Source organism: Bos mutus, chromosome 10 (genome assembly GCF_027580195.1).
Source record: "Bos mutus isolate GX-2022 chromosome 10, NWIPB_WYAK_1.1, whole genome shotgun sequence".
Classification (NCBI taxonomy): Eukaryota; Metazoa; Chordata; class Mammalia; order Artiodactyla; family Bovidae; genus Bos; species Bos mutus.
The window spans coordinates 15,312,244-15,339,513 of record NC_091626.1 but is presented as its reverse complement, the minus strand read 5'-3'; the positions used below and the strand labels follow the sequence as shown (position 1 = coordinate 15,339,513).

Here is a 27,270-nt window from a genome sequence, read left to right as displayed (position 1 = left end):
TTTAAAATTAATGAGAGAAAATACAAACTCCTGAACCAAAATTTTATTTTAAATTGTTAGGTTTCAGTGCATATGAAAATTTTTCATAACATGTGACATATAAAGATGTTAACACAGTGAACTACAATAGAAAATATTTTCATACAATTTTTGAATCACTAGTATGCATATTTCTCCCATGAATGAATGCAGTTAGCTTGAATCATCTTTGTCATGAGTATCAAGTATGTGTAAAATTCTTATATTATTATTTAATAACTGCTTAAGGAGGTTGTGAGTTTCTTCTCCATGACCAACACATAGTATTCTTTTCAATGTATGGACTACTACAGTAGCTTTTCCTCTCATCTCTAATGGAACATATTTTATATCTAAATATTCAGATAATTTATATCTAGAATTATACAGCATGTTAATAACAGTTATAATGTCATAAACTCCACCACTGCTTCGTCCTTGTGGTAACATCTGGGATTTATACATTTTTTCTAATTTATGTTCTGCTGCTATGGCTAGAGCAAGGCTTCGTTTTAGGTGTTCTTTAGAAGCTCGAATGTCCGCTCTATATTCTGGCTTGTAGCTCTCAGGAAGAGGGACGTGATGCAACTGTGAATTAATATCTGCAATTCTTTTCAAAACGTCTTCATTATACATGTCATGTGATTCAAGATAATCCATTTCATTGTCACCTGAGAGCTGAGGAACATCTTCTTCTTCCGTGGTGGTACCCAAGTCAGTGCTCCCACTTAAAGAGGTGACATCCTGACTTGGTTCAGTAACACTTGGCACTTGCGTTGGTGCCCCAGTGCGATGTTCAACTGGCTCTGGCTCTGGCTCTGGCTCTGGCTCTGGCTCTGGCTCGTCTTTCTCAATAAAAGGTTCTTTTGCATGTAAAACAACAGAAACATTACTTGGTTTAATCGACCAGAATGCTGTGCTTTTAGTACGTTTTTTCTTGTCTACTTCCAGTGTGAAGCCCCTAGTAGGGAAAGTTGTAGTTTCTTCACTGACAGGATTGATTAAAACATCATTGTCACCCGGACCTACATCATGTGTATATTTTAGCTCCTTAACTCTTGATACTCTCGGTCCTATGAAATTAGCATTATTTGGAGACTTTGATTTTTTCTGACGACCTGGCTCCTTAGTGGGAACACTTAGTATTAGGTTCTGTAAAACTTGTACGTAATGATTCAAGTTTTGTTCTTCATCAGGCGTCACAGTTACTCCTTAAGGAAAAAAGAAAAAGTAACATTTATTATTATATATGACATATTGACAGTATTTACTCGCCTAAGTTTACTTCACATGCTATCACTTAAAAGTTGAGATAAAGAACCAAGAAATAAAGCACCTGACACAGTCAACTCTCACCTAAATAAACAAAATTATTTTTTCAGATTCTTATTAAAATACATGAGCAAGATTACTGTAAAAGTTGCATATTAACACAATTCTCTATTTCTCTTTGCTTTTACTTTCCCATATAACCTATGATTCAGCAGGTAGCTTATTAAAACAAAATTCTTGGTTATGTTCTCTAACACAGGGGTGTGCTATAGTAGACTCATAGTGGCTCATTAAAGCCAACTATTAAATTTTAATGAACATCATGAGCCAGATGGTAAACACAGACATTAAAAATTAAATTCTGTATTTACAATTAAGTAAATATATTCAAAACAAGGTAATAAATACTCAAAACTCACCCTTTCTTATTATTTTATTTCATCTTATTATTATTTCTGCTCTTGAGGTTATTTATATCTAGTATGTTATAAATGCTATGTAGTGGTTGGCTTCCCAGGTCACTTAGTGGTAAAGAATTTGCTTGCCAACGTAGGAAACATGGGTTCAATCCGTGGATCAGGAAGATACCCTGGAGTAGGAAATAGCAACCTGCTCCAGTATTCTTGTCTGGAAAATTTGTATCTAGTACATTATGCTGCTGCTGCTAAGTCACTTCAGTTGTGTCCAACTCTGCGAGACCCCATAGACAGCAGCCCACCAGGCTCCCCCGTCCCTGGGATTCTCCAGGCAAGAACACTGGAGTGGGTTGCCATTTCCTTCTCCAATGCGTGAAAGTGAAAGTGAAGTTGCTCAGTCGTGTCCAACTCTTCGCAACCCCATGGACTGCAGCCTACCAGGCTCCTCCGTCCATGGGGTTTTCCAGGCAAGAGTACTGGAGTGGGTTGCCATTGCCTTCTAGTACATTATAAATCCTATTTAATGGTATGCCTCTGTTTATCTCTTTCACCTCCCTGTTGAGTGATGTCAAGTAGGTAGTTTGAAATCGACCATGGTGAGAGTATTTATACCATGTAAATGGGCAAATGCTATAAGTCAGGGTGTACTCATCTCTCAGAAAAGCCAGTTGTTAAATATTTATCAGTATATCAGTCAGACACAACTTAGCAACTAGACCATCACCACTCCTTTCAACCCAGAAAAGATCTAACTACAGCCTGTGGGTCATATCCACCCAAATGTTTTTATAAATAAAGTGGTTTTTTTTTTTTCCCACTCAGTCTTGCTCCTTTGTTTATGTATTGTATAGGGCTACTTTTGGCTGTTCAGTAGAGCTGAATAGTTGGAACAGAGACTTTATGGCCTAGAAAACTATCTGGGCCTTTACAGAAAAAGTTTACTGATTTCTCGTTTAAATCATCAACACTTAACTCTTACAATAAAATGGCAGTTCTATTTATACTGGTATTTTGTTGCATCTTCTCATTTCCAATGTGGAAAACAGAAAAGATTACTGAATAATATACTCTGAAATTCTGTTCAACTCCCCTACTCTGATGGATAGAAATTGATTTAATTCAAGGAGGTAAGTTACTTTTCCCCAAACACTAGTGAATAAGTTCTAACTGAACATTCCCTCTGCAGGCAAAATGGAATAACAAACTTTCTGCCCAGGAGGCACTTTTATTCAGCTCTTTAGCAAGCACAAAGAAGTCCCCAAATGCTTTTCCTCCTCTCTTTCTTAACTCATCTGTTAAATTTAGACCAGATGGAATTTTAATCAAACTTGAAAGCACATTTCTAAATTTTAAAAAAGTCTTAATCAGAAGTTTAATAGGCAATGTGATAGTAGAAAGATACTAGACATGTCTACTAGAGATCTAGATTCTAAAAGCAGACTCGGCATTTTATGTCATGTTTAGAAAAGTCTGGCATACTTCAAGATCCATTTGATGATACATGAAAAAAGACAGAGAATGTAGATTTATTTGTATATTATCCTCATAATTTTTTATGAATAAATGATATAGCATCATACATTTGTCTGGGAATTGAGATTTTTTTTTACTGATTAGAAGGATATCATTATCAAATTTATGTGAGCATTTGCCCTTGAGGAGAGAGAATGGGACTGAAGTTGGACATTAAAGGGGTCTTAACTTTTACTCTCTAAGCACACACACCCAATCATTTAACACAGTAAACAATTAAAGGCCATATTTTAAAAAGAAAATACTTATTTACATATTCTTATGTGTATAAATTAAATTAGGTCCAGTAGACAGAATGCCAGAAGAACTATGGATGGAGGTTAGTAACATTATACAGGAGGCAGTGACCAAAATCATTCCAAAGAAAAAGAAATGCAAGAAGGCAAAGTGGTTGTCTGAGGAACCTTTACAAATAGCTAAGGAAAGAAGAGAAGCAAAAGGCAAAGGACAAAGGGAAAGATATATCCAACTGAATGCAGAGTTCCAAAGAATAGCAAGGAGAGATAACAAGGGCTTTTTCAATGAACAATGAAAAGAAATAGAGGAAAACAACAGAATAGGAAAGACTAAAGAACTCTTCAAGAAAACTGGAGCTATCAAGGGAATATTTCATGCAAGGATGGGCACAATAAAGGACAGAAACGGTAAGGATCTAACAGAAAAAGAAGAGATTAAGAAGAGGTGGCAAGAATACATAGAAGAATTAAAAAAAAAAAAAAAAAGATCTTAATGACTCAGATAACCACAATGGTATGGACACTCACCTAGAGCCAGACATCCTGAAGTGTGAAGTCAAATGGGCCTTAGGAAGTATTACTACAAACAAAGCTAGCAGAGGTGATGGAATTCCAGCTAAGCTATTTTAAAATCCTAAAAGATGATGCTGTTAAAGTACTGCATTCAATATGCCAGCAAATTTGGAAAACTGAGCCATGGCCCCAGGACTGGAAAAGATCAGTTTTCATTCCAATCCCAAAGAAGAGCAATAGCAAAGAATGTTCAAACTACCATACAATTGTGCTCATTTCACATGCTAGTAAGGTTATATTCAAAATTCTTCAAGTCAGGCTGGAGCAGTGTGTGAACCAAGAATTTCCAGATATACAACTGGAAATAACTGGAAAATTTCTGGGTTTAGAAAAGGCAGAGGAATCAGAGATCAAACTGCCAACATTCATTGTATCAGAGAAAGCAAGGGGATTCCAGGCAAAAAAAAATCTACCTGTGCTTCACTGACTAGGGTAAAGCCTTTGACATTGTGAATCACAACAAACTGTGGAAAATTCTTAAAGAGTAATACCAGACCACCTTACCTGACTCCTGAGAGACCTGTTTGTAGGTCAAGAAGCAAACAGTTAGAACTGGACACGGAACAATTGACTGGTTCAAAATTGGAAAAGGAGTATGACAAGGCTGTATATTATCATCCTGCTTATCTAACTTAAATGCAAAATACATCATGTGAAATGCCAGACTGGATGAATCACAAGCTGTAATCAAGACTGCCCATAGAAATATCAAAAACTTCATACATGTAGATGATATCACTCTAATGGCAGAAAGTAAAGAGGAATTAGAGAGTATCTTGATAAGGGTGAAAGAGGAGAGTGAAAAAGCTGGCTTGAAACTTGACATTCAAAAACCTAAGATCATAGCTGCGGATCCCATCACTTTATGTCAAATAGAAGGGGGAAGTGGAAGCACTAACAGATTTTAATTTCTTGGGGATGAAATCACTGCATGGTGACTGCACCATGAAATTAAAAGATACTTGTTTCTTGGAAGGCAAGCTAAGAAAAATCTAGACAGTATATTAAAAATCAAAGACCTCACTTTGCAGACAAAGGTCCATCTAGTCAAAGCTATAGTTTTCCCAGTAGTCATGGATGGATGTGAGAGTTGGACCATAAAGCAGGCTGAGTGGTGAAGAATTGATGTTTTCAAATTGTGGTGCTGGAGAAGACTCTTGAGAGTCCCTTGGACTGCAGGGAGATCAAACTAGTCATCAATCCTAAAGAAAATCAACTCTGAGTATTTATTGGAAGGACTGATGCTAAAGCTGAAGCTCCAATACCTAGACCACCTGATGCAAACAGCTGACGCAATGGGAAAGACCCTGATGCTGGGAAAGATTGAGGGTAGGAGGAGAAGAGGATGACAGAGGATGAGACGGTTGAAACGCATCACTAACTCAATTGTCATGAGTTTGAGCAAATTCCAGGAGACAGTGTAGGACAGAGGAGCCTAGTGTGCCGCAGTCCATGGGGTAGCAAAGTCGAACCCGACCTGGTGACTAAACAAAAGCAAATATTTATAAAATGCATTGTCCTGAATCTAGAGGTTTTTCTGAAGGAAAATACTAAGGAAAATTAACTTGTGACCTAGTGCAGTGAAAAAATATCTTTCATTCTGGTTCTGGTTCTACCACTTTCTAGCATCATGACCTTATTTCTCTACTACTAAATTTCTCTACTATTAAATTACTACCTACTAAATTTCTCTGAATATTTACTTAACTATAAAATTAAGATACTAAATCTGCCCTTTATCTCATAGACTTAAAAATATTGGTTATTTGAAAACACTTTAGGAGGCGGTCCTAAGATGGTGGAGAAATGGGACGGGGAGACCACTTTCTCCCCTACAAATTCATCGAAAGAACATTTGAACGCTGAGCAAATTCCACAAAACAACATCTGAATGCTGGCAGAAGACATCAGGCACCCAGAAAGGCAGCCCATTGTCTTCTAAAGGAGATGGAGAAGTCTTGAGGCTACTGTAAGAATAAGACTGAAAACCAGAGGTAGGAGGCTTAAGTCCAAAACCTGAGAACACCAGAGAACTCCTGACTCCAGGGAACATTAATTGATAAGAGCTCATCAAAAGCCTCCATACCTACACTGAAACCAAGCACCACCCAAGGGCCAACAAGTTCCAGAGCAAGACATACCATGCAAATTCTCCATCAACACAGGAACATAACCCCGAGCTTCAATATACAGGCTGCCCAAAGTCACACCAAACCCACTGACATCTCAAAACTCACTACTGCACACTTCATTGCACTCCAGAGAGAAGAAATCCAGCTCCACACACCAGAACACTGACACAAGCTTCTCTAACCAGGAAACCTTGACAAGCCACATGTCCAACCCCACCTACAGTGAGGAACCTCCACAATAAAGAAGAACTACAAACTGCCAGAATATGGAAAGGCCACCCCAAACACAGCAATATAAACAAGATGAAAAGGCAGAGAAATACTCAGCAATAAAGGAACAGGATATATGCCCACCAAACCAAACAAAAGAGGAAGAGATAGGGAATCTACCTGAAAAAGAATTCAGAATAACGATAGTGAAAATGATCCAAAATCTTGAAAACAAAATAGAGTTACAGATAAATAGCCTGGAGACAAGGATTGAGAAGATGCAAGAAATGTTTAACAAGGACCTAGATGAAATAAAAAAAGAGTCAATATATAATGAATAATGCAATAAATGAGATCAAAAACACTCTGGAGGGAACCAACAGTAGAATAATGGAAGCAGAAGATAGGATAAGTGAGGTAGAAGACAGGATGGTAGAAATAAAAGAAGCAAAGAGGAAAAAAGAATGAAAAGAAATGAGGACAACCTCAGAGACCTCTGGGACAATGTTAAATGCCCCAACATTCGAATCATATGAGTCCCAGAAGAAGAAGACAAAAAGAAAGACCAAGAGAAAATACTTGAGGAGATAATAGCTGAAAACTTCCCTAAAATGGGGAAGGAAATAGTCATCCAAGTCCAAGAAACCCAGAGAGTCCAAAACAGGATAAACCCAAGGCAAAACACCCCAAGACACATATTAATCAAATTAACAAAGATCAAACACAAAGAACAAATATTAAAAGCAGCAAGGGAAAAACAACAAATAACACACAAGGGGATTCCCATAAGGATAATGGCTGATCTTTCAAAAGAAACTCTTCAGGCCAGAAGGGAATGGCAGGTCATACTTAAAGTGATGAAAGAGAAAAACCTACATCCCAGATTACTGTACTCAGCAAGGATCTCATTCAAATATGAAGGAGAAATCAAAGCTTTACAGACAAGCAAAAGCTGAGAGAATTCAGCACCACCAAACCAGCTCTCCAACAAATGCTAAAGGATCTTCTCTAGACAGGAAACACAGAAAGGGTGTATAAACTCGAACCCAAGACCACAAAGTAAATGGCAATGGGATCATACATATCAATAATTACCTTAAATGTAAATGGGTTGAATGGCTCAACCAAAAGACAAAGACTGGCTGAATGGATACAAAAACAAGACCCCTATATATGTTATCCACAAAAGACCCACCTCGAAACAAGGGACACATACAGACTGAAAGTGAAGGGCTGGAAAAAGATATTCCACACAAATAGAGACCAAAAGAAAGCAGGAGTAGCAATACTTATATCAGAAAACAGACTTTAAAATAAAGGCTATAAAAAGAGACAAAGAAGGACACTATATCATGATCAGAGGATCAATCCAAGAAGAAGATATAACAATTATAAATATATATGCACCCAACATAGGAGCACCGCAATATGTAAGACAAATGCTAACAAGTATGAAAGGGGAAATTAACAATAACACAATAATAGTGGGAGACTTTAATACCCAACTCATACCAATGGATAGATCAACTAAAGAGAAAATTAACAAGGAAACACAAACTTTAAATGATACAATAGACCAGTTAGACCTAATTGATATCTATAGTACATTTCACCCCAAAACAATGAATTTCACCTTTTTCTCAAGTGCACATGGAACCTTCTTCAGAATAGACCACATCCTGGGCCATAAATCTAGCCTTCATAAATTCAAAAAAATTGAAATCATTTCAAGCATCTTTTCTGACCACAATGCAGTAAGATTAGATATCAATTACAGGAGAAAAACTATTAAAAATTCCAACATATGGAGGCTGAACAACACGCTGCTGAATAACCAACAAATCACAGAAGAAATTTAAAAAGAAATCAAAATATGCTTAGTAACAAATGAAAATGAAAACACAACAACCCAAAACCTATGGGACACTGTAAAAGCAGTGCTAAGGGGAAGGTTCATTGCAATACAGGCGGTACTTCAAGAAACAAGAAAAAGTCAAATAAATAACCTAACTCTACACCTAAAGCAAATAGAAAAGGAAGAAATGAAAAACCCAAGGGTTAGTAGAAGGAAGGAATTCTTAAAAATTAGGGCAGAAATAAATGCAAAAGAAACAAAAGAGACCATAGCAAAAATTAACAAAGCCAAAAGCTGTTCGTTGAGAAGATAAATAAAATTGACAAACCATTAGCCAGACTCATCAAGAAACAAAGGGAGAAGAATCAAATCAACAAAATTAGAAATGTAAATGGAGAGATCACAACAGACAACAGAAATACAAAGGATCATAAGAGACTACTATCAGCAACTATATGCCAATAAAATGGGCAACGTGGAAGAAATGGACAAATTCTTAGGAAAGTACAACTTTCCAAAACTGAACCAGGAAGAAATAGAAAATCTTAACAGACCCATCACAAGCATGGAAATTGAAACTGTAATCAGAAATCTTCCAGCAAACAAAAGCCCAGGTCCAGATGGCTTCACAGCTGAATTCTACCAAAAATTTAGAGAAGTGCTAACACCTATCTTACTCAAACTCTTCCAGAAAATTGCAGAAGAAGGTAAACTTCCAAACTCATTCTATGAGGCCACCATTATCCTAATACCAAAACCAGACAAAGATGCCACACAAAAAAGAAAACTATAGGCCAATATCACTAATGAACATAGATGCAAAAATCCTTAACAAAATTATAGCAAACAGAATCCAACAACACATTAAAAAGATCATACACCATAACCAAGTGGGCTTTATCCCAGGGACGCAAGGATTCTTCAATATTCACAAATCAATCAAGGTAATACACCACATTAACAAATTGAAAGATAAAAACCATACGATTATCTCAATAGATACAGAGAAAGCCTTTGACAAAATTCAACATCCATTTATGATAAAAAAAAAAAAAAACCCTCCAGAAAGCAGGAATAGAAGGAACATACCTCAACATAATAAAAGCTATATATGACAAACCCACAGCAAACATTATCCTCAATGGTGAAAAATTGTAAGCATTTCCCCCAAAGTCAGGAACAAGACAAGGGTGCCCACTTTCACCACTACTATTCAACATAGTTTTGGAATTTTTGGCCACAGCAATCAGAGCATAAAAAGAAATAAAAGGAACCTAGATTGGAAAAGAAGTAAAACTCTGTTTGCAGATGACATGATCCTCTACATAGAAAACCCTAAAGACTCCACCAGAAAATTACTAGAGCTAATCAATGAGTATAGTAAAGTTGCAGGATATAAAATTAACACACAGAAATCCCTTGCATTCCTATACACTGAGAAATCAGAAACAGAAATTAAGAAAACAATTCCATTCACCATTGCAACAAAAAGAATAAAATACTTAGAAATATATGTACCTAAAGAAACAAAAGACCTATATATAGAAAACTATAAAACACTGATGAAAGAAATCAAAGAGGACACAAATAGATGGAGAAATATACCATGTGCATGGACTGGAAGAATCAATATAGTGAAAATGAGTATACTACACAAAGCAATCTATAGATTCAATGCAATCCCTATTAAGCTACCAACAGTATTTTTCACAGAGCTAGAACAAATAATTTCACAATTTGTATGGAAATACAAAAAAACTCAAATAGCCAAAGCAATCTTGAGAAAGAAGAATGGAATTGGAGGAATCAAATTCCACTCACAATTTGTATGGAAATACAAAAAAACTCAAATAGCCAAAGCAATCTTGAGAAAGAAGAATGGAATTGGAGGAATCAACCTTCAAGCTATACTACAAAGATACAGTCATCAAGACACTATGGTACTGGCACAAAGAAATATAGATCAATGGAACAAAATAGAAAGCCCAGAGATAAATCCACGCACCTATGGACATCTTATCTTTGACAAAGGAGGCAAGAATATACAATGGAGAAAAGACAATCTCTTTAACAAGTGGTGCAGGGGAAACTGGTCAACCACTTGTAAAAGAATGAAACTAGAACACTTCTAACACCATACACAAAAATAAACTCAAAAGGGATTAAAGCTCTAAACGTAAGACCAGAAACTATAAAACTCCTAGAGGAAAACATAGGCAAAACACTCTCTGACATACATCACAGCAGGATCCTCTATGACCCACCTCCCAGAATATTGGAAATAAAAGCAAAAATAAACAAATGGGACCTAATTAAACTTAAAAGCTTTTGCACAACGAAGGAAACTATAAGCAAGGAGAAAAGACAGCCTTCAGAATGGGAGAAAATAATAGCAAATGAAGCAACTGACAAAGAATTAATCTCAAAAATATACAGGCAACTCCTGCAGCTCAATTCCAGAAAAATAAACGACCCAATCAAAAAATGGGCCAAAGAACTAAACAGATATTTCTCCAAAGAAGACATACAGATGGCTAACAAACACATGAAAAGATGCTCAACATCACTCATTATCAGAGAAATGCAAATCAAAACCAAAATGAGGTACCATTTCATGCCAGTCAGAATGGCTGCTATCCAAAAGTCTACACGCAATAAATGCTGGAGAGGGTGTGGAGAAAAGGGAACCCTCTTACACTGTTGGTGGGAATGCAAACTAGTACAGCCACTATGGAGAACAGTGTGGAGATTCCTTAAAAAACTGGAAATAGAACTGCCTTATGACCCAGCAATCCCACTGCTGGGCATACACACTGAGGAAACCAGAATTGAAAGAGACACATGTACCCCAATGTTCATCGCAGCACTGTTTATAATAGCCAGGACATGGAAGCAACCTAGATGTCCATCAGCAGATGAATGGATGAGAAAGCTGTGGTACATATACACAATGGAATATTACTCAGCCATTAAAAAGAATACATTGGAATCAGTTCTAATGAGGTGGATAAAACTGGAGCCTTTTATACAGAGTGAAGTAAGCCAGAAAGAAAAACACCAATACAGTATCAATTCAGTGCAGTTCAGTCGCTCAGTCGTGTCTGACTCTTTGTAACCCCATGAACCGCAGTACACCAGGCCTCCCTGTCCATCACCAACTCCCAGGGTCCACCCAAACCCATGTCCATTGTGTCGGTGATGCCATCCAACCATCTCATCTTTTGTCGTCCCCTTCTCCTCCTGCCCCTCAATCTTTCCCAGCATCAGGGTCTTTTCAAATGAGTCAGCTCTCTGCATCAGGTGGCCAAAGTATTGGAGTTTCAGCTTCAATATCAGTCCCTCCAATGAACACCCAGGACTGATCTCCTTTAAGATGGACTGGTTAGATCTCCTTGCAGTCCAAGGGACTCTCCAGAGTCTTCTCCAACACCACAGTTCAAAAGCATAAATTCTGAGCTCAGCTTTGTTTATAGTCCAACTCACATCCATACATGACCACTGGAAAAACCATAGCCTTGACTAGATGGACCTTCGTTGGCAAAGTAATGTCTCTGCTTTTTAATATGCTGTCTAGGTTGGTCATAACTTTCCTTCCAAGGAGCAAGTGTCTTTTAATTTCATGGCTGCAATCACCATCTGCAGTGATTTTGGAGCCCAGAAAAATAAAGTCAGCCTCTGTTTCCACTGTTTCCCCATCTATTTGCCATGAAGTGATGGGACTGGATGCCATGATCTTAGTTTTCTGAATGTTGAGCTTTAAGCCAACTTTTTTCACTCTCCTCTTTCACTTTCATTAAGAGGCTTTTTAGTGCCTCTTCACTTTCTGCCATAAGGGTGGTGTCATCTGGATATCTGAGGTTATTGATATTTCTCCTGGCAATATATACGGAATTTAGAAAAATGGTAACGATAACCCTACATGCAAGACAGCAAAAGAGACACAGGTGTATAGAACAGTCTTTTTGGACTCTGTGGGAGAAGGCGAGGGTGGAATGATTTGAGAGAATAGCATTGAAACATGTATATTATCATATGTGAAACAGATTGCCAGTCCAGGTTCGATGCATGAGACAGGGTTCTCAGGGCTGGTGCACTGGGATGACCCAGAGGGATGGGATTGGGAGGGAAGTAGGAGGGGGTTCAGGATGGGGAACACATGTACACCCATGGCTGACTCATGTCAATGTATGACAAAACCACTACAGTAATGTAAAGCAATTAGCCTCCAATTAAAATAAATTTTAAAAAATAAAAAATAAATTTCTATGTAAGATTTCAACTATTTCTATACATTAAAATATAATGGTTGCAAACTAAACTAGCTGGAAATATTTTGTTTCTTTGTTTATGCATTGGTTACCCAGAAGCATTAACTATAAAAATTGATTAAACTATACATTAGACTGTGCACCTTATTCTATGTATATTATATATTTAAAATCTCATATTGGTAACTGGTTTGCATTACACTTACTGGACATTAACACAAAGATTTTAAAAATCATTTTAAAAGAGCTAGAATTAATAAAATTTAATTTTATCAGTAGAAGTTATTTTCATTTTTTATATATAAATTTATTTATTTTAATTGGAGGTTACTTTACAATATTGTATTGGTTTTGCCATACATCAACATGAATCTGCCACAGGTGTACACGTGTTCCCCATCCTGAACCCCCCTCCTTCCTCCCTCCTCGTACCATCCCTCTGGGTCGTCCCAGTGCACCAGCCCCAAGCATCCAGTATCGTGCATCGAACCTGGACTGGCAATTTGTTTCATATATGATATTATACATATTTCAATGCCATTCTCCCAAATCATCCCACCCTCTCCCTCTCCCACAGAGACCAAAAGACTGTTCTATACATCTGTGTCTCTTTTGCTGTCTCGCATACAGGGTTATCATTACCATCTTTCTAACTGAAGTCATGCATAAACCAAGTGTTTTATTTATCAGTTTCATTATGCTATATCTTTTCATTATGCCATTATGCGATGCTGCTGCTGCTGCTGCTGCTGCTGCTAAGTCACTTCAGTCGTGTCTGACTCTGTGGAACCCCGTAGACGGCAGCCCACCAGGCTCCCCCGTCCCTGGCATTCTCCAGGCAAGAACACTGGAGTGGATCATTATGCCATAACATATGCCAAATTTTACTATTTTAAAGCATGAGGAAGCTAATATAAAATTGCATGAATAAAAACTTCAATTCGTAATAGGTGTAAAAATAATTTCTTTCACAATATCCATTTAAAAGAATGGAAATATATAAATGTATTGTTTTGTAAAAACCTCAACAGTTATACCTTTATCTGTTTCTGGAGAGATTTTCCTAATTAGTAAAACTAAAGTACATTATGGAGAAGGCAATGGCACCCCACTCCAGTACTCTTGCCTTGAAAATTCCATGGACGGAGGAGCCTGGTGGGCTGCAGTCCATCGGGTCACTAGGAGTCGGACACAACTGAAGCAACTTAGCAGCAGCAGCAAAGTACATTAACTGTTCTAACAAACAATTTTTTCCAGAAAACTTACACTAAAAAGTGGGGTGGGGCATGAGTTTCTATGCAACTAAAAAGTGACTCAGTTCAGTCAGTTCAGTCGTGTTCAACTCTTTGCGACCCCATGAACTGCTGCATGCCAGGCCTCCCTGTCCATCACCAACTCCCGGAGTTCACCCAGACTCACGTCCATCGAGTCGGTGATGCCATCCAGCCATCTCATCCTCTGTCGTCCCCTTCTCCTCCTGCCCCCAATCCCTCCCAGCATCACAGTCTTTTCCAATGAGTCAACTCTTCGCACGAGGTGGCCAAAGTACTGGAGTTTCAGCCTTAGTATCATTCCTTCCAAAGAACACCCAGGACCCATCTCCTTTAGAATGGACTGGTTGGATCTCCTTGCAGTCCAAGGGACTCTCAAGAGTCTTCTCCGACACCACAGTTCAAAAGCATCAATTCTTCGGTGTTCAGCTTTCTTCACAGTCCAACTCTCACATCCATACATGACCACAGGAAAAACCATAGCCTTAACTAGACGGACCTTTGTTGGCAAAGTAATGTCTCTGCTTTTGAATATGCTATCTAGGTTGGTCATAACTTTCCTTCCAAGGAGTAAGCGTCTTTTAATTTCATGGCTGCAATCACCATCTGCAGTGATTTTGGAGCCCAGAAAAATAAAGTCTGACACTGTTTCCACTGTTTTCCCATCTATTTCCCATGAAGTGATGGGACCAGATGCCATGATCTTCGTTTTCTGAATGTTGAGCTTTAAGCCAACTTTTTCCACTCTCCTCTTTAACTCCTCTTTAACCTCAAGAGGCTATTTAGTTCCTCTTCACTTTCTGCCATAAGGGTAGTATCATCTGCATATCTGAGGTTATTGATATTTCTCCCAGAAATCTTGATTCCAGCTTGTGCTTCTTCCAGCCCAGTGTTTCTCATGATGTACTCTGCTGCTGCTGCTGCTAAATCACTTCAGTTGTGTCCGACTCTGTGTGACTCCATAGACGGCAGCCCACCAGGCTCCCCCATCCCTGAGATTCTCCAGGCAAGAACCCTGGAGTGGGTTGCCATTTCCTTCTCCAGATATACTCTGCATATAAGTTAAATAAACAGGGTGACAGTATACAGCCTTGACGTACTCCTTTCCCTATTTGGAACCAGTCTGTTATTCCATGTCCAGTTCTAACTGTTGCTTCCTGACCTGCATATAGGTTTCTCAAGAGGCAGGTCAGGTGGTCTGCCAATCCCATCTCTTTCAGAATTGTCCACAGTTTATTGTGATCTACACAGTCAAAGGCTTTGGCATAGTCAATAAAGCAGAAATAGATGTTTTTCTGAAACTCTCTTGCTTTTTTGATGGTCCAGCGGATGCTGGCAATTTGATCTCTGGTTCCTCTGCCTTTTCTAAAACCAGCTTGAACATCTGGAAGTTCATTGCTGAAGCCTGGCCTGGAGAATTTTGAGCATTACTTTACTAGCGTGTGAGATGACTACATGCCAAAAATAACAATAAAAAGCAATGACACTAATGCTAACATTAAAAAGCTTATTAGAAAGATTCCTACTTAGTTCCTTTGAGACTAAAGTGTTAAGAATAGCATTGAAACCTGTATAATATCATGTATGAAACGAGTCGCCAGTCCAGGTTCGATGCACGGTACTGGATGCTTGGGGCTGGTGCACTGGGACGACCCAGAGGGAGGGTAGGGGAGGGAGGAGGGTGGAGGGTTCAGGATGGGGAACGCGGGTATACCTGTGGCGGATTCATTTTGATATTTGGCAAAACTAATACAATATTGTAAGGTTTAAAAATAAAATTAAATTTAAAAAAATAAACAACAAAAAAAAAAAAAAAAAATGTCACCCTAAATCTTGATCAAAGAACCAATAGCTTCTAAGCTGAATAAAAAGAAAAACTAAACTAAAAACTCCAGCTTTTTGGTTAAAAAAAAAGGAAAGGAGCTACAATTTTTAAAAGATGTATACCCTCAAATTTGGAAGCTTTAATATGAGTAATCTTTACTTCAAAGGGTAATAAAAAGTAGGACTGTAAGAAAACTAGGTAATTTTAATGTTTCTTTGGTAAGTTCCTTATTTAATGTAACAATTTAAAATCTCAAAAGTGGTAAATCTTAAGACTTTAAAAAATTTTTACTTTTAAAAACGTATTTTTCTGTGTTTTATTTATGTGGTGATTGTGTAGTTATCGCAGAATACAAAACTGGAAAGTAAGGACACATCCAAATCTATGCAGAATTTGGATTTTTGAACTTGAAGTCCATATAGCTAAACTTTTCAAGAACAGTATCAAACAACACATACATAAAATGTAAATATGGGATTTCACTTGAAATGTATTACAAACCAAACACTTGGAATCTCAAAAACTGGTTATTATAAAACTTATACAATACTGTAAAATCATAAGGACCAATAAAATTTTTCCATTAAAATATTCTATGTATAGTCTTTAACTGCTATAATTCTCTGACAACATTTAATATGAATTGCATTTTATTTTGACATTAACTTGGTTATAATTCCTGACATTCTTAATTATGAACCTGCAAACTAAAACAATTTTAAATTAATAGCATATGTATTAATCTAAAGGCTTTTAAAAGACAAAAACTTGAGGTTTGGTATCAAATATTTTAAAGTAAAAACAATTTTACTTTTGCTAGTAAAATAAAGTATACTGGTTAATTGCTTATAATAATAAAAAATTAAAGGACAATTTTAAATAAACTCTCAAAATACTGAGTTTATTTATAGTCTCTTTCTAATTTAGAGTACTATGAATCACTACTCAGATAAAATTGTATCTAAATAACTTAGATATCTGATAGTCAATTAAGACTTCTCTCTTCTTTCCAATAACTAGTACCTATCAACTATAAATTGGCATTTGCCACTGGCACTTGCCATCCACCTCTACAAGGATTAAATCATGTGCTACTGCAGCTGCTGATTTTCAATACCTGCCCCCCTCAAAAAGAGTTCAGGGTGAACAGAAATGAGGCACCCTACTCAGGGAAAAACTGGCAGGACAGGTCTTCAGATAGTTAGATGTTTTCAGGAGCCGATTTTATGAGCCCAATTCTTGTATCTACTCATATTTTAAAAAGCACTAAAATCCTGCATGGTGATGAATGATCCTCATGACAGGCAGAAAGCTTCACAAGACTAGCAGAAGCTTTCTGGAAAAATATGTGTCTGGTTGCATGTATTCCTCCTTAACCAAAATCACATATATACTGACCTTCCCCCCTGCCTCTTTGGAGCAATTCCTCCAAAATCTGAGGTGTTGTCTCCTGGGCTACACTCATTTTTTCCCAAATAAAACTTAACTCACAACACTCACATTGTGCATTTTTTTTAAGTCGACATACCTTATACACAAACTGGAAAATAACATAGACAAGACAACTGTAAACTTAATTCCAACATATTTTGACCAAAATTAAAAACAGGTCATCACACAATTCCTATGTGTGTTCTACTTAGGTAATCTTGTTTACTTGTAAAACATAATGCCTCTTCCATAAGCCCCAAATAAAATGTTTTAAAACAATGTATTTGGACTTCTACTTCCAAAAAGATAGACAATATGTATTTTCCCTCTATCCTTCCTACTAACAGTTAAAAATCTTCAACATTATATGTAAGACAAGCATGAGATGAAAAGACTCTGAAAGGCAGAGCGATGAAGGTAGACCAACTAGGGACTTCAGGACCTGAGTAACGACACAGCAGTGAGTTCCCTGGGTTTTCTTTTTGCCATATATATCCTAGACTGGGAACTGGAGATGCTGGCAATCCAAAAACACCAATGGACACAGACCAAAAAGGCTCAAAGAGAAAGACTGCTTTCTTCATGGCCAAAGGACCAGGAAAAGAGTAAACTGGCAAGACAGAAAAGGGAGGGGATATATGTATACTTATGGCTGATTCATGTTGAGGTTTGACAGAAAACAACAAAATTCTGTAAAGCAATTATCCTTTAATTAAAAAAAAAAAAGCCAAAAGCACAGAAAACCTTGCAATCCTACCCCCATCAGCAGAGGCTGAGTGGAAAACATAGACTTTCACCCTCATCAAGTTTCATTAAGCTTCCCCAATTCCTCTGCCCTTATCCCATGAAGTGCTGCAACAAATATGAATACCTCCTCTTTTCAAGTAGAGAAGGCCAAGTAAGGAGCTAGGACTTTCAGCTCCTTCCTGTGGTAACAAGGCAACACCCCACATCCACCATTAAAGTGGTGTCAAAGACCTATTTAAATCTGTAGCAAAAGAGTTAAATGAGGTCCAGAGTCTTACAACATAATACCCAAAATATCCAGGTTTGAATCAAAGGCTAGTGGTCATTACAAGAACCAGGAAAAATCTCAATTTGATTAAGAAAAGAAACCCAACAGATGCCAACACTGAGATGATGCAGATGTCAGAATTATCTGACAGGGATTTAGAAGTAGCCATCATAAAAATGCTTCAACAAGCAATTATGGATTTCTTGAAACAAATGAAACATAAAAAGTCTTAATAAATAAGTAGAAAATCTCAGCAAAGAAATAGAATATATAAGGACGAATTAAGTTTTAGAATTGAGTAACACAATAACTGAACTGAAAAACTCAGTAGATAGATTCAACAGCAGAATGGAGAGGAAAGAGGAAATAAGCAGTGAACTGGAAGATAGAATAACAGCAATTACCCAATCTGAATAAAAGAGAAAAAATGAAATGCAAACAAATGAAAAGAGCCTCAGGGTCTTGTGAGACTGTAACAAAAAGATCTAACATTCATGTCACCTGAGCCTTGGAAAGAGAAAAGAAAAAGGATAAACAGAAAAGGTATTCAAAAACATAATGACTGAAAATTTCCCAAATGTGGCAAAAGACATGAATTTACAGATTCAAGAATCTGAATCTCAAAACAGAATAAACCCAAAGAAATCCATGTTAAGATGTATCATGGTCATCTTAGACAAAGAAAAACTCTAAAGACAAAGAAAAAAATCTTGAAAGAAGCAGGTTAAATTACAATTTGAATTCTCAAGAGAAATCATGAATGTCAGAAGTAAAAGGCATAATATTTTTCAAGTGATAAAAGGAAAGGACTATCAATCCAGAATTCTTTATCAAGGGAAAATATCCTTTAGCAATGAAAGGATAATCAATACCTCTCAGATGAAGGGAAATTAAGATAAGTTGTTGCCATAAGACCTATTCTAAAAGAATAACTAAATTAAGCTCATTAAACAGAAAGGAGGGCATCCCTAGTGGGTCAGCAGTAAAGAATCTGCCTGCAATGCAGGAGACGCAGGTCCAGTTCCTAGGTCAGGAAGATTCCATGGAGAAGGAAACGGCAATCCACTCCAGTATCCTTGCCTGGAAAATCCCATGGACAGAAGAGCCTGGTGGGCTATAGTCCAGAGGATCACAAAACAGTCAGACACAACTTAGTAACTAAACAAGTGAATTGGCTCAGTTGGGTCCGACTCTTTGCAACCCCATGGACTATCCTGCCAGGCTCCTCCATCCATGGGATAAAACAACATTAAAAAAAAGGAAATCATAAAAGAAGGTATCCTGAACATTGGCAAGGAAGAAAGAGTAACAGAAGGAGCAAAAATATGGGAAAATTCAGTGAACTTTTCTTTTCCTCTTGAGTTTTTCAAACTATGATTGACAGCTGAAGTAAAATTATAATACTATCTGATGTGGTTCTCTATGTATGCTAAAGAAATATATATGACAATTAACAGTATGAATGAGAGAGGGTAAAAGAACATAAAGGGAGGTTAGGTTTCTACATTTCACTGAAACTAGCAAAATGCTGATACCAATAGACTGTAATAAGTTATGTATACATAATGTAATACCCAGGCAGTACAAAGAAATATGCTCAAAAACACTACAAGATAGAATCCTAAAAAACCCTAAATCCTAAAAAAACATCTCTCTATCAATGTAAGATGAGTTCCCTTGCAATCCCATAGAAGAAATGGAGTAGCCCTCATAATCAACAAAAGAGCCCCAATGCAGTACTTGGATGCAATCTCAAAAACAGAATGATCTCAGTTCGTTTCCAAGGCAAACCATTCAACATCACAGTGATCCAAGTCTACGCCCCAACCACTGATGCCAAAGAAGCTGAAGTCGACCAGTTCTATGAGGACCTAAAAGACCTTATAGAACTACTATCAACAAAAAATGTTCTATCCATCATAGGGAATTGAAATTCAAATGTAGGAAGTCAAGAAATACCTGGAGTAACAGGCAAGTTTGGCCTTGACGTACAAAATGAAGCAAGGCAAAGGCTAACAAAATTCTGCCAAAAGAACACACTGATCATAGCAAACACCCTTTTCCAACAACACAAGGGATGACTTTACACGTGGATATCACCAAGTGGTCAATACTGAAATCAGACTGATTATGCATTCTTTGCATCCGAAGATGGAGAAGCTCTATACAGTCAGCAAAAACAAGACTGTAAGCTGACTATGGCTCAGAACATCAGCTTCTTTTAGCAAAATTCAGGCTTAACTAAAGAAAACTGGGAAAACCACTAGGCAGTTCAGGTACGACCTAAATCAAATCCCCTATGATTATACAGTGGATGTGATGAATAGATTCAAGGGATTAGATTTGGTAAACAGAGTGCCTGAAGAACTATGGACAGAGATTTGTAATACTGTACAGGAGGCACTGACCAAAACCATCCCAAAGATAAAAGAAATGCAAGAAGGCAAAGTGGTTATCTGAGGAGGCCTTACAAATAGCTGAGAAAAGAAGAGAAGTAAAAAGCAAGGGAGAAAGAGAAAGGCATACCTAACAATGCAGAGTTCCAGAGAATAGCAAGGAGAGGCAAGAAGGCCTTCTTCAATGAACAATGAAAAGAAAGAGTGAAACAACAAAAGGGAAAAGACTAGAGGTCTCTTTAAGAAAACTGGAGACATCAAAGTAACATTTCACGCAAAGACGGGCACAATAAAGGACAGAAAGGGTAAAGGCCTAATTGAAGCGGAAGAGATCAAGAAGAGATGGCAAGAATACATAGAAGAACTGTATGGAAAAAGATCTTAATGACCCAGATAACGATGATGGTGTGATCACTCACTTAGAGCCAGACATCCTGGAGTGTGAAGTCAAGTGGGCCTTAGGAAGCGCTGCTGCCAATAAAGCTAGTGCAGGTGATAAAATTCCAGCAGAGCTACTTAAAATCTTAAAAAAAAAAAAAAAAAAAAGATGATGCTATTAAAGTACTGCACTCTAAATGTCAGCAAATTTGGAAAACTCAGCAGTGGCCACAGGACTGGAAAAGGTCATTCTTCACCCAATTCCCAAGAATGGCAGTACTAAAGAATGTTCAAACTATCAGACAATTGTGCTCACTTGCCATGCTAGTAAGGTTATGCTCAAAATTCTTCAAGCCAGGCTTCCATAGTACTTGAATCAAGAACTTCCAGATGTACAAGGTGGGTTTAGAAAAGGCAGAGGAACTAGAGACCAAATTGCCAACATTTGCTGGATCACAGAGAAAGCAAGGGAATTACAGAAAAACATCTACTTCTATCTCATTGATGATGCTAAAGCTTTTGAGTGTGTGGATCATAACAAACTGTGGAAAACTCTCAAAGAGATGGGAATATCTGACCATCTTGCCTGTCTTCTGAGGTATGCAGAAGACACACCTGTATGCAGGTCAAGAACCTTATATGGAAAAGCTGACTGGTTCACAATCGAGAAAGGAGTATGACAAGGTTGTATATTGTCACCTCATTTATTTAACTTATATGCAGAGTACATCATGTGAAATGCTGGGCTGGATGAGTTATAAGCTGGAATCAAGACAGCCAGGAGAAATATCAACAATCTCAGATATGCAGATAACACCACTCCAATGGCAGAAAGCAGAGAACTAAAGAGCTTCTTGATGAGGGTAAAACAAGAGTGTGAAAAAGCTGGCTTAAAACTCAATACTAAAAAAACTAAGATCATGGCATCTGGTCCCATCACTTCATGGCAAACAGATGGGGAAAAGGTGGAAGCAATGACAGACTGCCTCTTCTAAAATCACTACAGATGGTAACTTCAGCCATGAAATTCGAAGATGACTACTTCTTGGAAGGAAAGCTATGACAAACCTAGACAGCATATAAAAAGCAAAGACATCACTTTGCTGACAAAGGTCCGTATGGTTAAAGCTATGGTCTTTCCAGTAGTCACATATGGATGTGAGAGTTGGACCATAAAGAAGGCTGAGCGCTGAAGAATTGATGCTTTCAAACTATGGTGCTAGAGAAGACTCTTGAGAGTCCTTTGGACAGCAAGGAGATCAAACCTGTCAATCCTAAAGGAAATGAACCCCATATATTCATTGGAAGGACTAATGCTCAACTTGAAACTCCAATAGTTTGGCCACCTGATGCACTGGAAAAGACCCCGATGCTGGGAAAGATTGAAGGCAGAAGGAGAAAAGGGCAACAGAGGATGAGATGGTTGGATGTATCACCGATTCAGTGGACATGAACTTGGGCAAACTCTGGGAGATGATGAGGGACAGGGAGGCCTAGCATGCTGCAGTCCACAGGGTCACAAAGAGTCAGACACGACTTGGCGACTGAACAACAAAATAAGATGAGTGCTATCTGATCATGTGCTTAAAATGTAATTTATGTTTTTAAAAACTAAGGCCTTAAAGCCCAATAATACTATTGATTTAAACCAAAAAAATTGGCATAACAATAAATACCTGGTAAGTTAAAGGTAACAACAAAATGTTCATTATAACTGGGGGAAACATAGTAGCTCGGTAAAGAAGGAAAGATAAATTCTTAAACTTTTCAGATACAGACAAAAGAAGTTAAAGCTCAACAAAATATGATTGGTCATTGTGCTTTAGAACTCATATGTTTTTACTGTAATCTTAACATAGTACTTGGTGATTGCACCCAATTTAAAACAAGAATCGTGGATGCTCATCTTTTAAAAGATTCAAATATAACTAGGATTTGTATTACCACAAGAGTGAATGGCTTCGTCAACAAAGAATTCATGTATATAAAGCTTAACATATACCCACGCATTGAATCATTTATAAATGGGCCAGACTCTGCCTGAATGTCTTAGCTCTAGAGAACAAATTGCTTGTATTTTCCATCCAAATCATGAAATGAGCTCATAAAGAACAGACTTCCCATACTCTACAGAAGTGTTGCAAGTAAGAATACCTGAAAGCTGTCAGCATGTAAGAACTTCCAGCTAAAACACCAACACCTTCAAATTAAAAGAAACTTGAATAACTGAGCTGAAGTACTTCCAATTCAAAGCTGTAATAACTATGCTTCATTAGTAGGGTATACTCAAAGAATGATCAGAAAAGAAAATGTCACATCTTGTTATTTATGCAGCAGTTTTCCTATAATTTGTTAATTCAAATTTTAACTTTTGCTAGCAGGTAAAACAAACAAGTAATTATGTTATATTAATTAAGTGTTCATGTTAAGGAAACAACTTCAGGGTCAGGGATACGGGAAATGGGGAGAAAGTCTGGTAAAAAAAAAAATACAAACTTTCAGTTATAAGAAAAATAAAGCCTGAGGATCTAATGTATAATATGATGAAAATAGTTGATGATACACACAAAAAGGTAAAGATGTGAGGTGACATGTGTTAATTAATTCCATGGTGGGAGTTTATATATATATATATATATATATATTAATACATATGTCAAATTATCATATTGTACACTTTAAATATATTATAATTTTATTAATCAATTATGCCTCAATGAAGCTGAAAAAAGAAGAAACATAACTTTATGGCTTTACTCTTCTTGGTATTTATGTTTTGGGTTAATGTGTCTCTTCCCACGCTGAATATAGGTTCTCCTTGTGTGACTGTCTTGGCCTATTACAGGACACTAGCAAATCTGAAGTGGCATAGGCTTTATAAAAACTTGCATATTGAGGGCTTATAAAGTTCTGTCTGGGAAGCAAGCTCCCATGATATAAAGACACTTGGGCTAGATTACTGAGAAATGAGAAGTGATGTAGAGAAAGACCCTGAAAGATGAGCAGCCATGCTGGATGTTCTCATCCAAACTGAGCTTCTTCATTCTTCAGTTCCACCACATGAAGCAGAACGGCTCAGCTGAGTGCAGACAACCCACAGAATCGTGAGAAATGATAACATTTGAGGGTGGTCTTTTATGCTGCAACAGAAAACCAAAATAACTATACTAAATATATTTTGAAAAAGGAATACACATTTAGTTAAGGTGAAGAGTCAAAAATCAGAAAGTTATCTTATGAGTAATGTTAAAATTTAATCAGAACCCAAACAAATTCATGACCATGAAATATATCTCTTCTAGTTCTGTTGAGTAAAATGACCTAAAAAATAATATTACCATAGCATTGATATATATCCCAAGTACTCGGCTCTCTAACACCATGTACTATTTTGTCTTCTCAGAAGGATGGCTAATCCCATTCAGAACACAGAATATACAAAGTGGTCTTGGTACAACTGGTTACTGTCAGAAAATAAGAAGTCTTAAAAAACATGAAACCCTATCAAAAGAACACGGACAAGAGCTCCAAAGAACAGAAAGACAGAATTTTTCCCATAAAATATTAATAGGCTAATGAAACTACTATATCCCCAAAGGCTACCCTTTGACATCTGCATTAGAAGACACACTCCTTATTATCCAAAACATTAATGAAGTGTGTCATAACATTACATTCACAGGTTTGAAAGACTCTCCCAAATGCCATGGCCTTGAGCCTTGAAATAGTGAAAAATGAACTTGCAGCACCAGAACCAAATGAATTTCTCAATGTTCTTGAAATAAAAGCAATCTGCTTTCCCTTTCAATTCCAATCAGTTGCCAATAGATTTGAATATTTATTGCCTTACTACTTCCCTTGCCTTTTGTGGTCCATTAAGACTAAAGTCTTCCTAAAGACAAAGACAGATGCCAAAGAAGTACTGATATTTTCAACAAGTATAATAATTCCTGTGATGTTTGCTTAAGATAACCTCAAAGCTATCTAGTATTCTAAAAAAATTGTTAAAGATGCACTTTTCCTTAAAAAAACCAATGTGTCTTTTATTTGGCATGAGAGAGGAGTGTTTTATATGGTTCTCTTGACAATACTGTTGGAAGAGCAGACATACAAATCAAAGAATACATACCCGATTTAAATTGAACACAGTGATAAGTTTCACAGGAAAAGTAGCCATGTTAGCACTGCCCTACATATCCCTTAATCTACTTCTATGGAAAAGATGTAAATTACATTTTCTAAGAGATCTTCGTGATCTATGACCTGTATATATATTTCCTTTTCTCTTGTACCATCTGTATATTCAACACAAAATCATTCCTTTTTCTGAGAAGTATCTTTTCATTTTCTACTTAAGAAAATTTAGGTTAAGAGGGTACAAAGGAAGAGCACAGGCCATGGAGTTTTGGAGTTAGACAAGAGATCGAACTGAGTTGAGTAACCAGGTATTGCTTTCAAGCAGTCTCAGAGAATACTGTGTGACAGTATTTCACTTCAGCTGAAGTCTGCATATATATTAGTCAGTTGTGACCTACTGCTCTACAACTACCAAAATTCAATCTCTGGTGTTAGTAATAATGACCACTAGTAACAGCCAGAAAAGACAATTATCATCTTCAGTATGCTCTGCTCAGTTCAGTTCAGTCGCTCAGTCGTGTCCGACTCTTTGCGACCCCATGAATCGCAGCACGCCAGGCCTCCCTGTCCATCACCAACTCCCGGAGTTCACTCACACTCAGGTCCATCGAGTCGGTGGTGCCATCCAGCCATCTCATCCTCTGTCATCCCCTTCTCCTCCTGCCCCCAATCCCTCCCAGCATCACAGTCTTTTCCAATGAGTCAACTCTTCGCATGAGGTGGCCAAAGTATTGGAGTTTCAGCTTTAGCATCATTCCTTCCAAAGAATACCCAGGACTGATCTTTAGAATGGACTGGTTGGATCTCCTTGCAGTCCAAGGGACTCTCAAGAGTCTTCTCCAACACCACAGTTCAAAAGCATCAATTCTTCAGTGCTCAGTTCTTTACAGCAAAAATTTTTGCAAAGACTTTTGTTTAAAACAACTAACAATCATTAAGTGCTAGTACTGAAAGGGCTGACTTTAGTTACCTAGGGCACTTTATTCAGAACTTTAACCACTACTATTTATGACTTTGGTTGTTCTGTGTTTTCATTTTTGAAATTTAATTGTTAACTAAGAGCTTTTAACAAGTCTGAAATATAGCTCTGCATAACTAGCATGCACTTTAGTACTTTTTTCACACCTACCTGTTAAATTTTATTTAGATAGTTAAACCAAACCCCAACATCACTAGATACTACAGTGAACTAAAGTTAGTCTAGATGAATAGGCCTCATGGTCTATCTGGAATACCAGATATCAGACACTTAAATACCTCAAGGTGTTCATGTGATATTAATATAGCAGTCTCAGCACCCCTGAATATGACCTTATTAGTTTTCAGCCACTGGGGAGGGACAAGTAGTTAAGTCATAATTCTGCTCTACTAAGGTTTTGAATTCTGTGCACCTGAGGATGCTCAGTGGGCGTGCATAGGTCAGCGAGAGTCCTAGACAGCTGTCCACAATCCACACACTCTCCCTGTCTAAACATGGGCTCAAAGTCTTTCTGTCAAGGGCCAGAAAGAGAACAGTTCAGGCTTTGCAGCCCATCCTGTCTCCGTGGCAACTACTGAACTCTGCTATTAAAAGGCGGGAAAGCAACCTGGACTGCTGTGTTTCAACAAAACTTGACGAACAATGAAACTGGAATTTCATACTTCTGCATATGTTACGACAGATTACATTTACAGCGAAAAAGGTAGCGAACAATGTAAAAACCATGCCCCCCAGCCAGCCAGGCAGCCATCCAAAACCCGGCCGCCCCGGCCTGCTGGCCGCAGGTGCTCCCACCCTGCTTTACCACACCTGCAGCGACTCTCCGGTAAACGAGGCCAGGTGAACAAGGGTTGTCTCTGCCCAGGGTGTCCCAGGTGCCCAGTCCGGCTCACCCCAGCCACGCTTGGGACCCAAAGCCTGGATCACTGCCTCACCACGCGCAGGTGGGGCGGACCAGAACTGGGACACAACTCGGCACCTGAAGCCAAGCCCCTGGAGAATGGGGTTTGGGAGGCATGTAGGACCCAGAAAAGGAAGAGCTGGGTCTTAGGCGGGCCCGGGAACCCTGGGAGGTTCCCCCACAAGTGTCCCCTGGAGTGGCAGCCGCCTCTGGCCACTCACTTCGATACGCTGGCAGGGACAAAGGCCATAGCAGCAGCGCAACTAGAAGGACTAAGAACTTCATGGGCATCATCCACAGCACTCCGCCATGCGTTGGGAACGTCCTGGGGCCACCAGGCCGGGTACCTCAGTCCGAAAGGGGAGGGGGTTGGCGGGACGACCGTCCTTCCTCGGGGCCCCGGGCGCCCCGCAACGGTTGTCAC

At 38.0% G+C, this 27,270-nt stretch overlaps 1 protein-coding gene across 1 annotated transcript; it reads right to left on the bottom strand.

The window, feature by feature from the left end:
• Positions 1-36: 36 nt before the first annotated feature.
• Positions 37-27,270, bottom strand: SPESP1 (sperm equatorial segment protein 1). The gene is made up of 2 exons (XM_070378497.1): positions 27,068-27,270; positions 37-1,229 (listed from the first exon to the last, which is right to left on the bottom strand). The coding sequence occupies exons 1-2, from the start codon at positions 27,138-27,140 to the stop codon at positions 193-195; spliced, it is 1,110 nt and encodes a 369-aa protein (XP_070234598.1). The 5' UTR covers positions 27,141-27,270; the 3' UTR covers positions 37-192.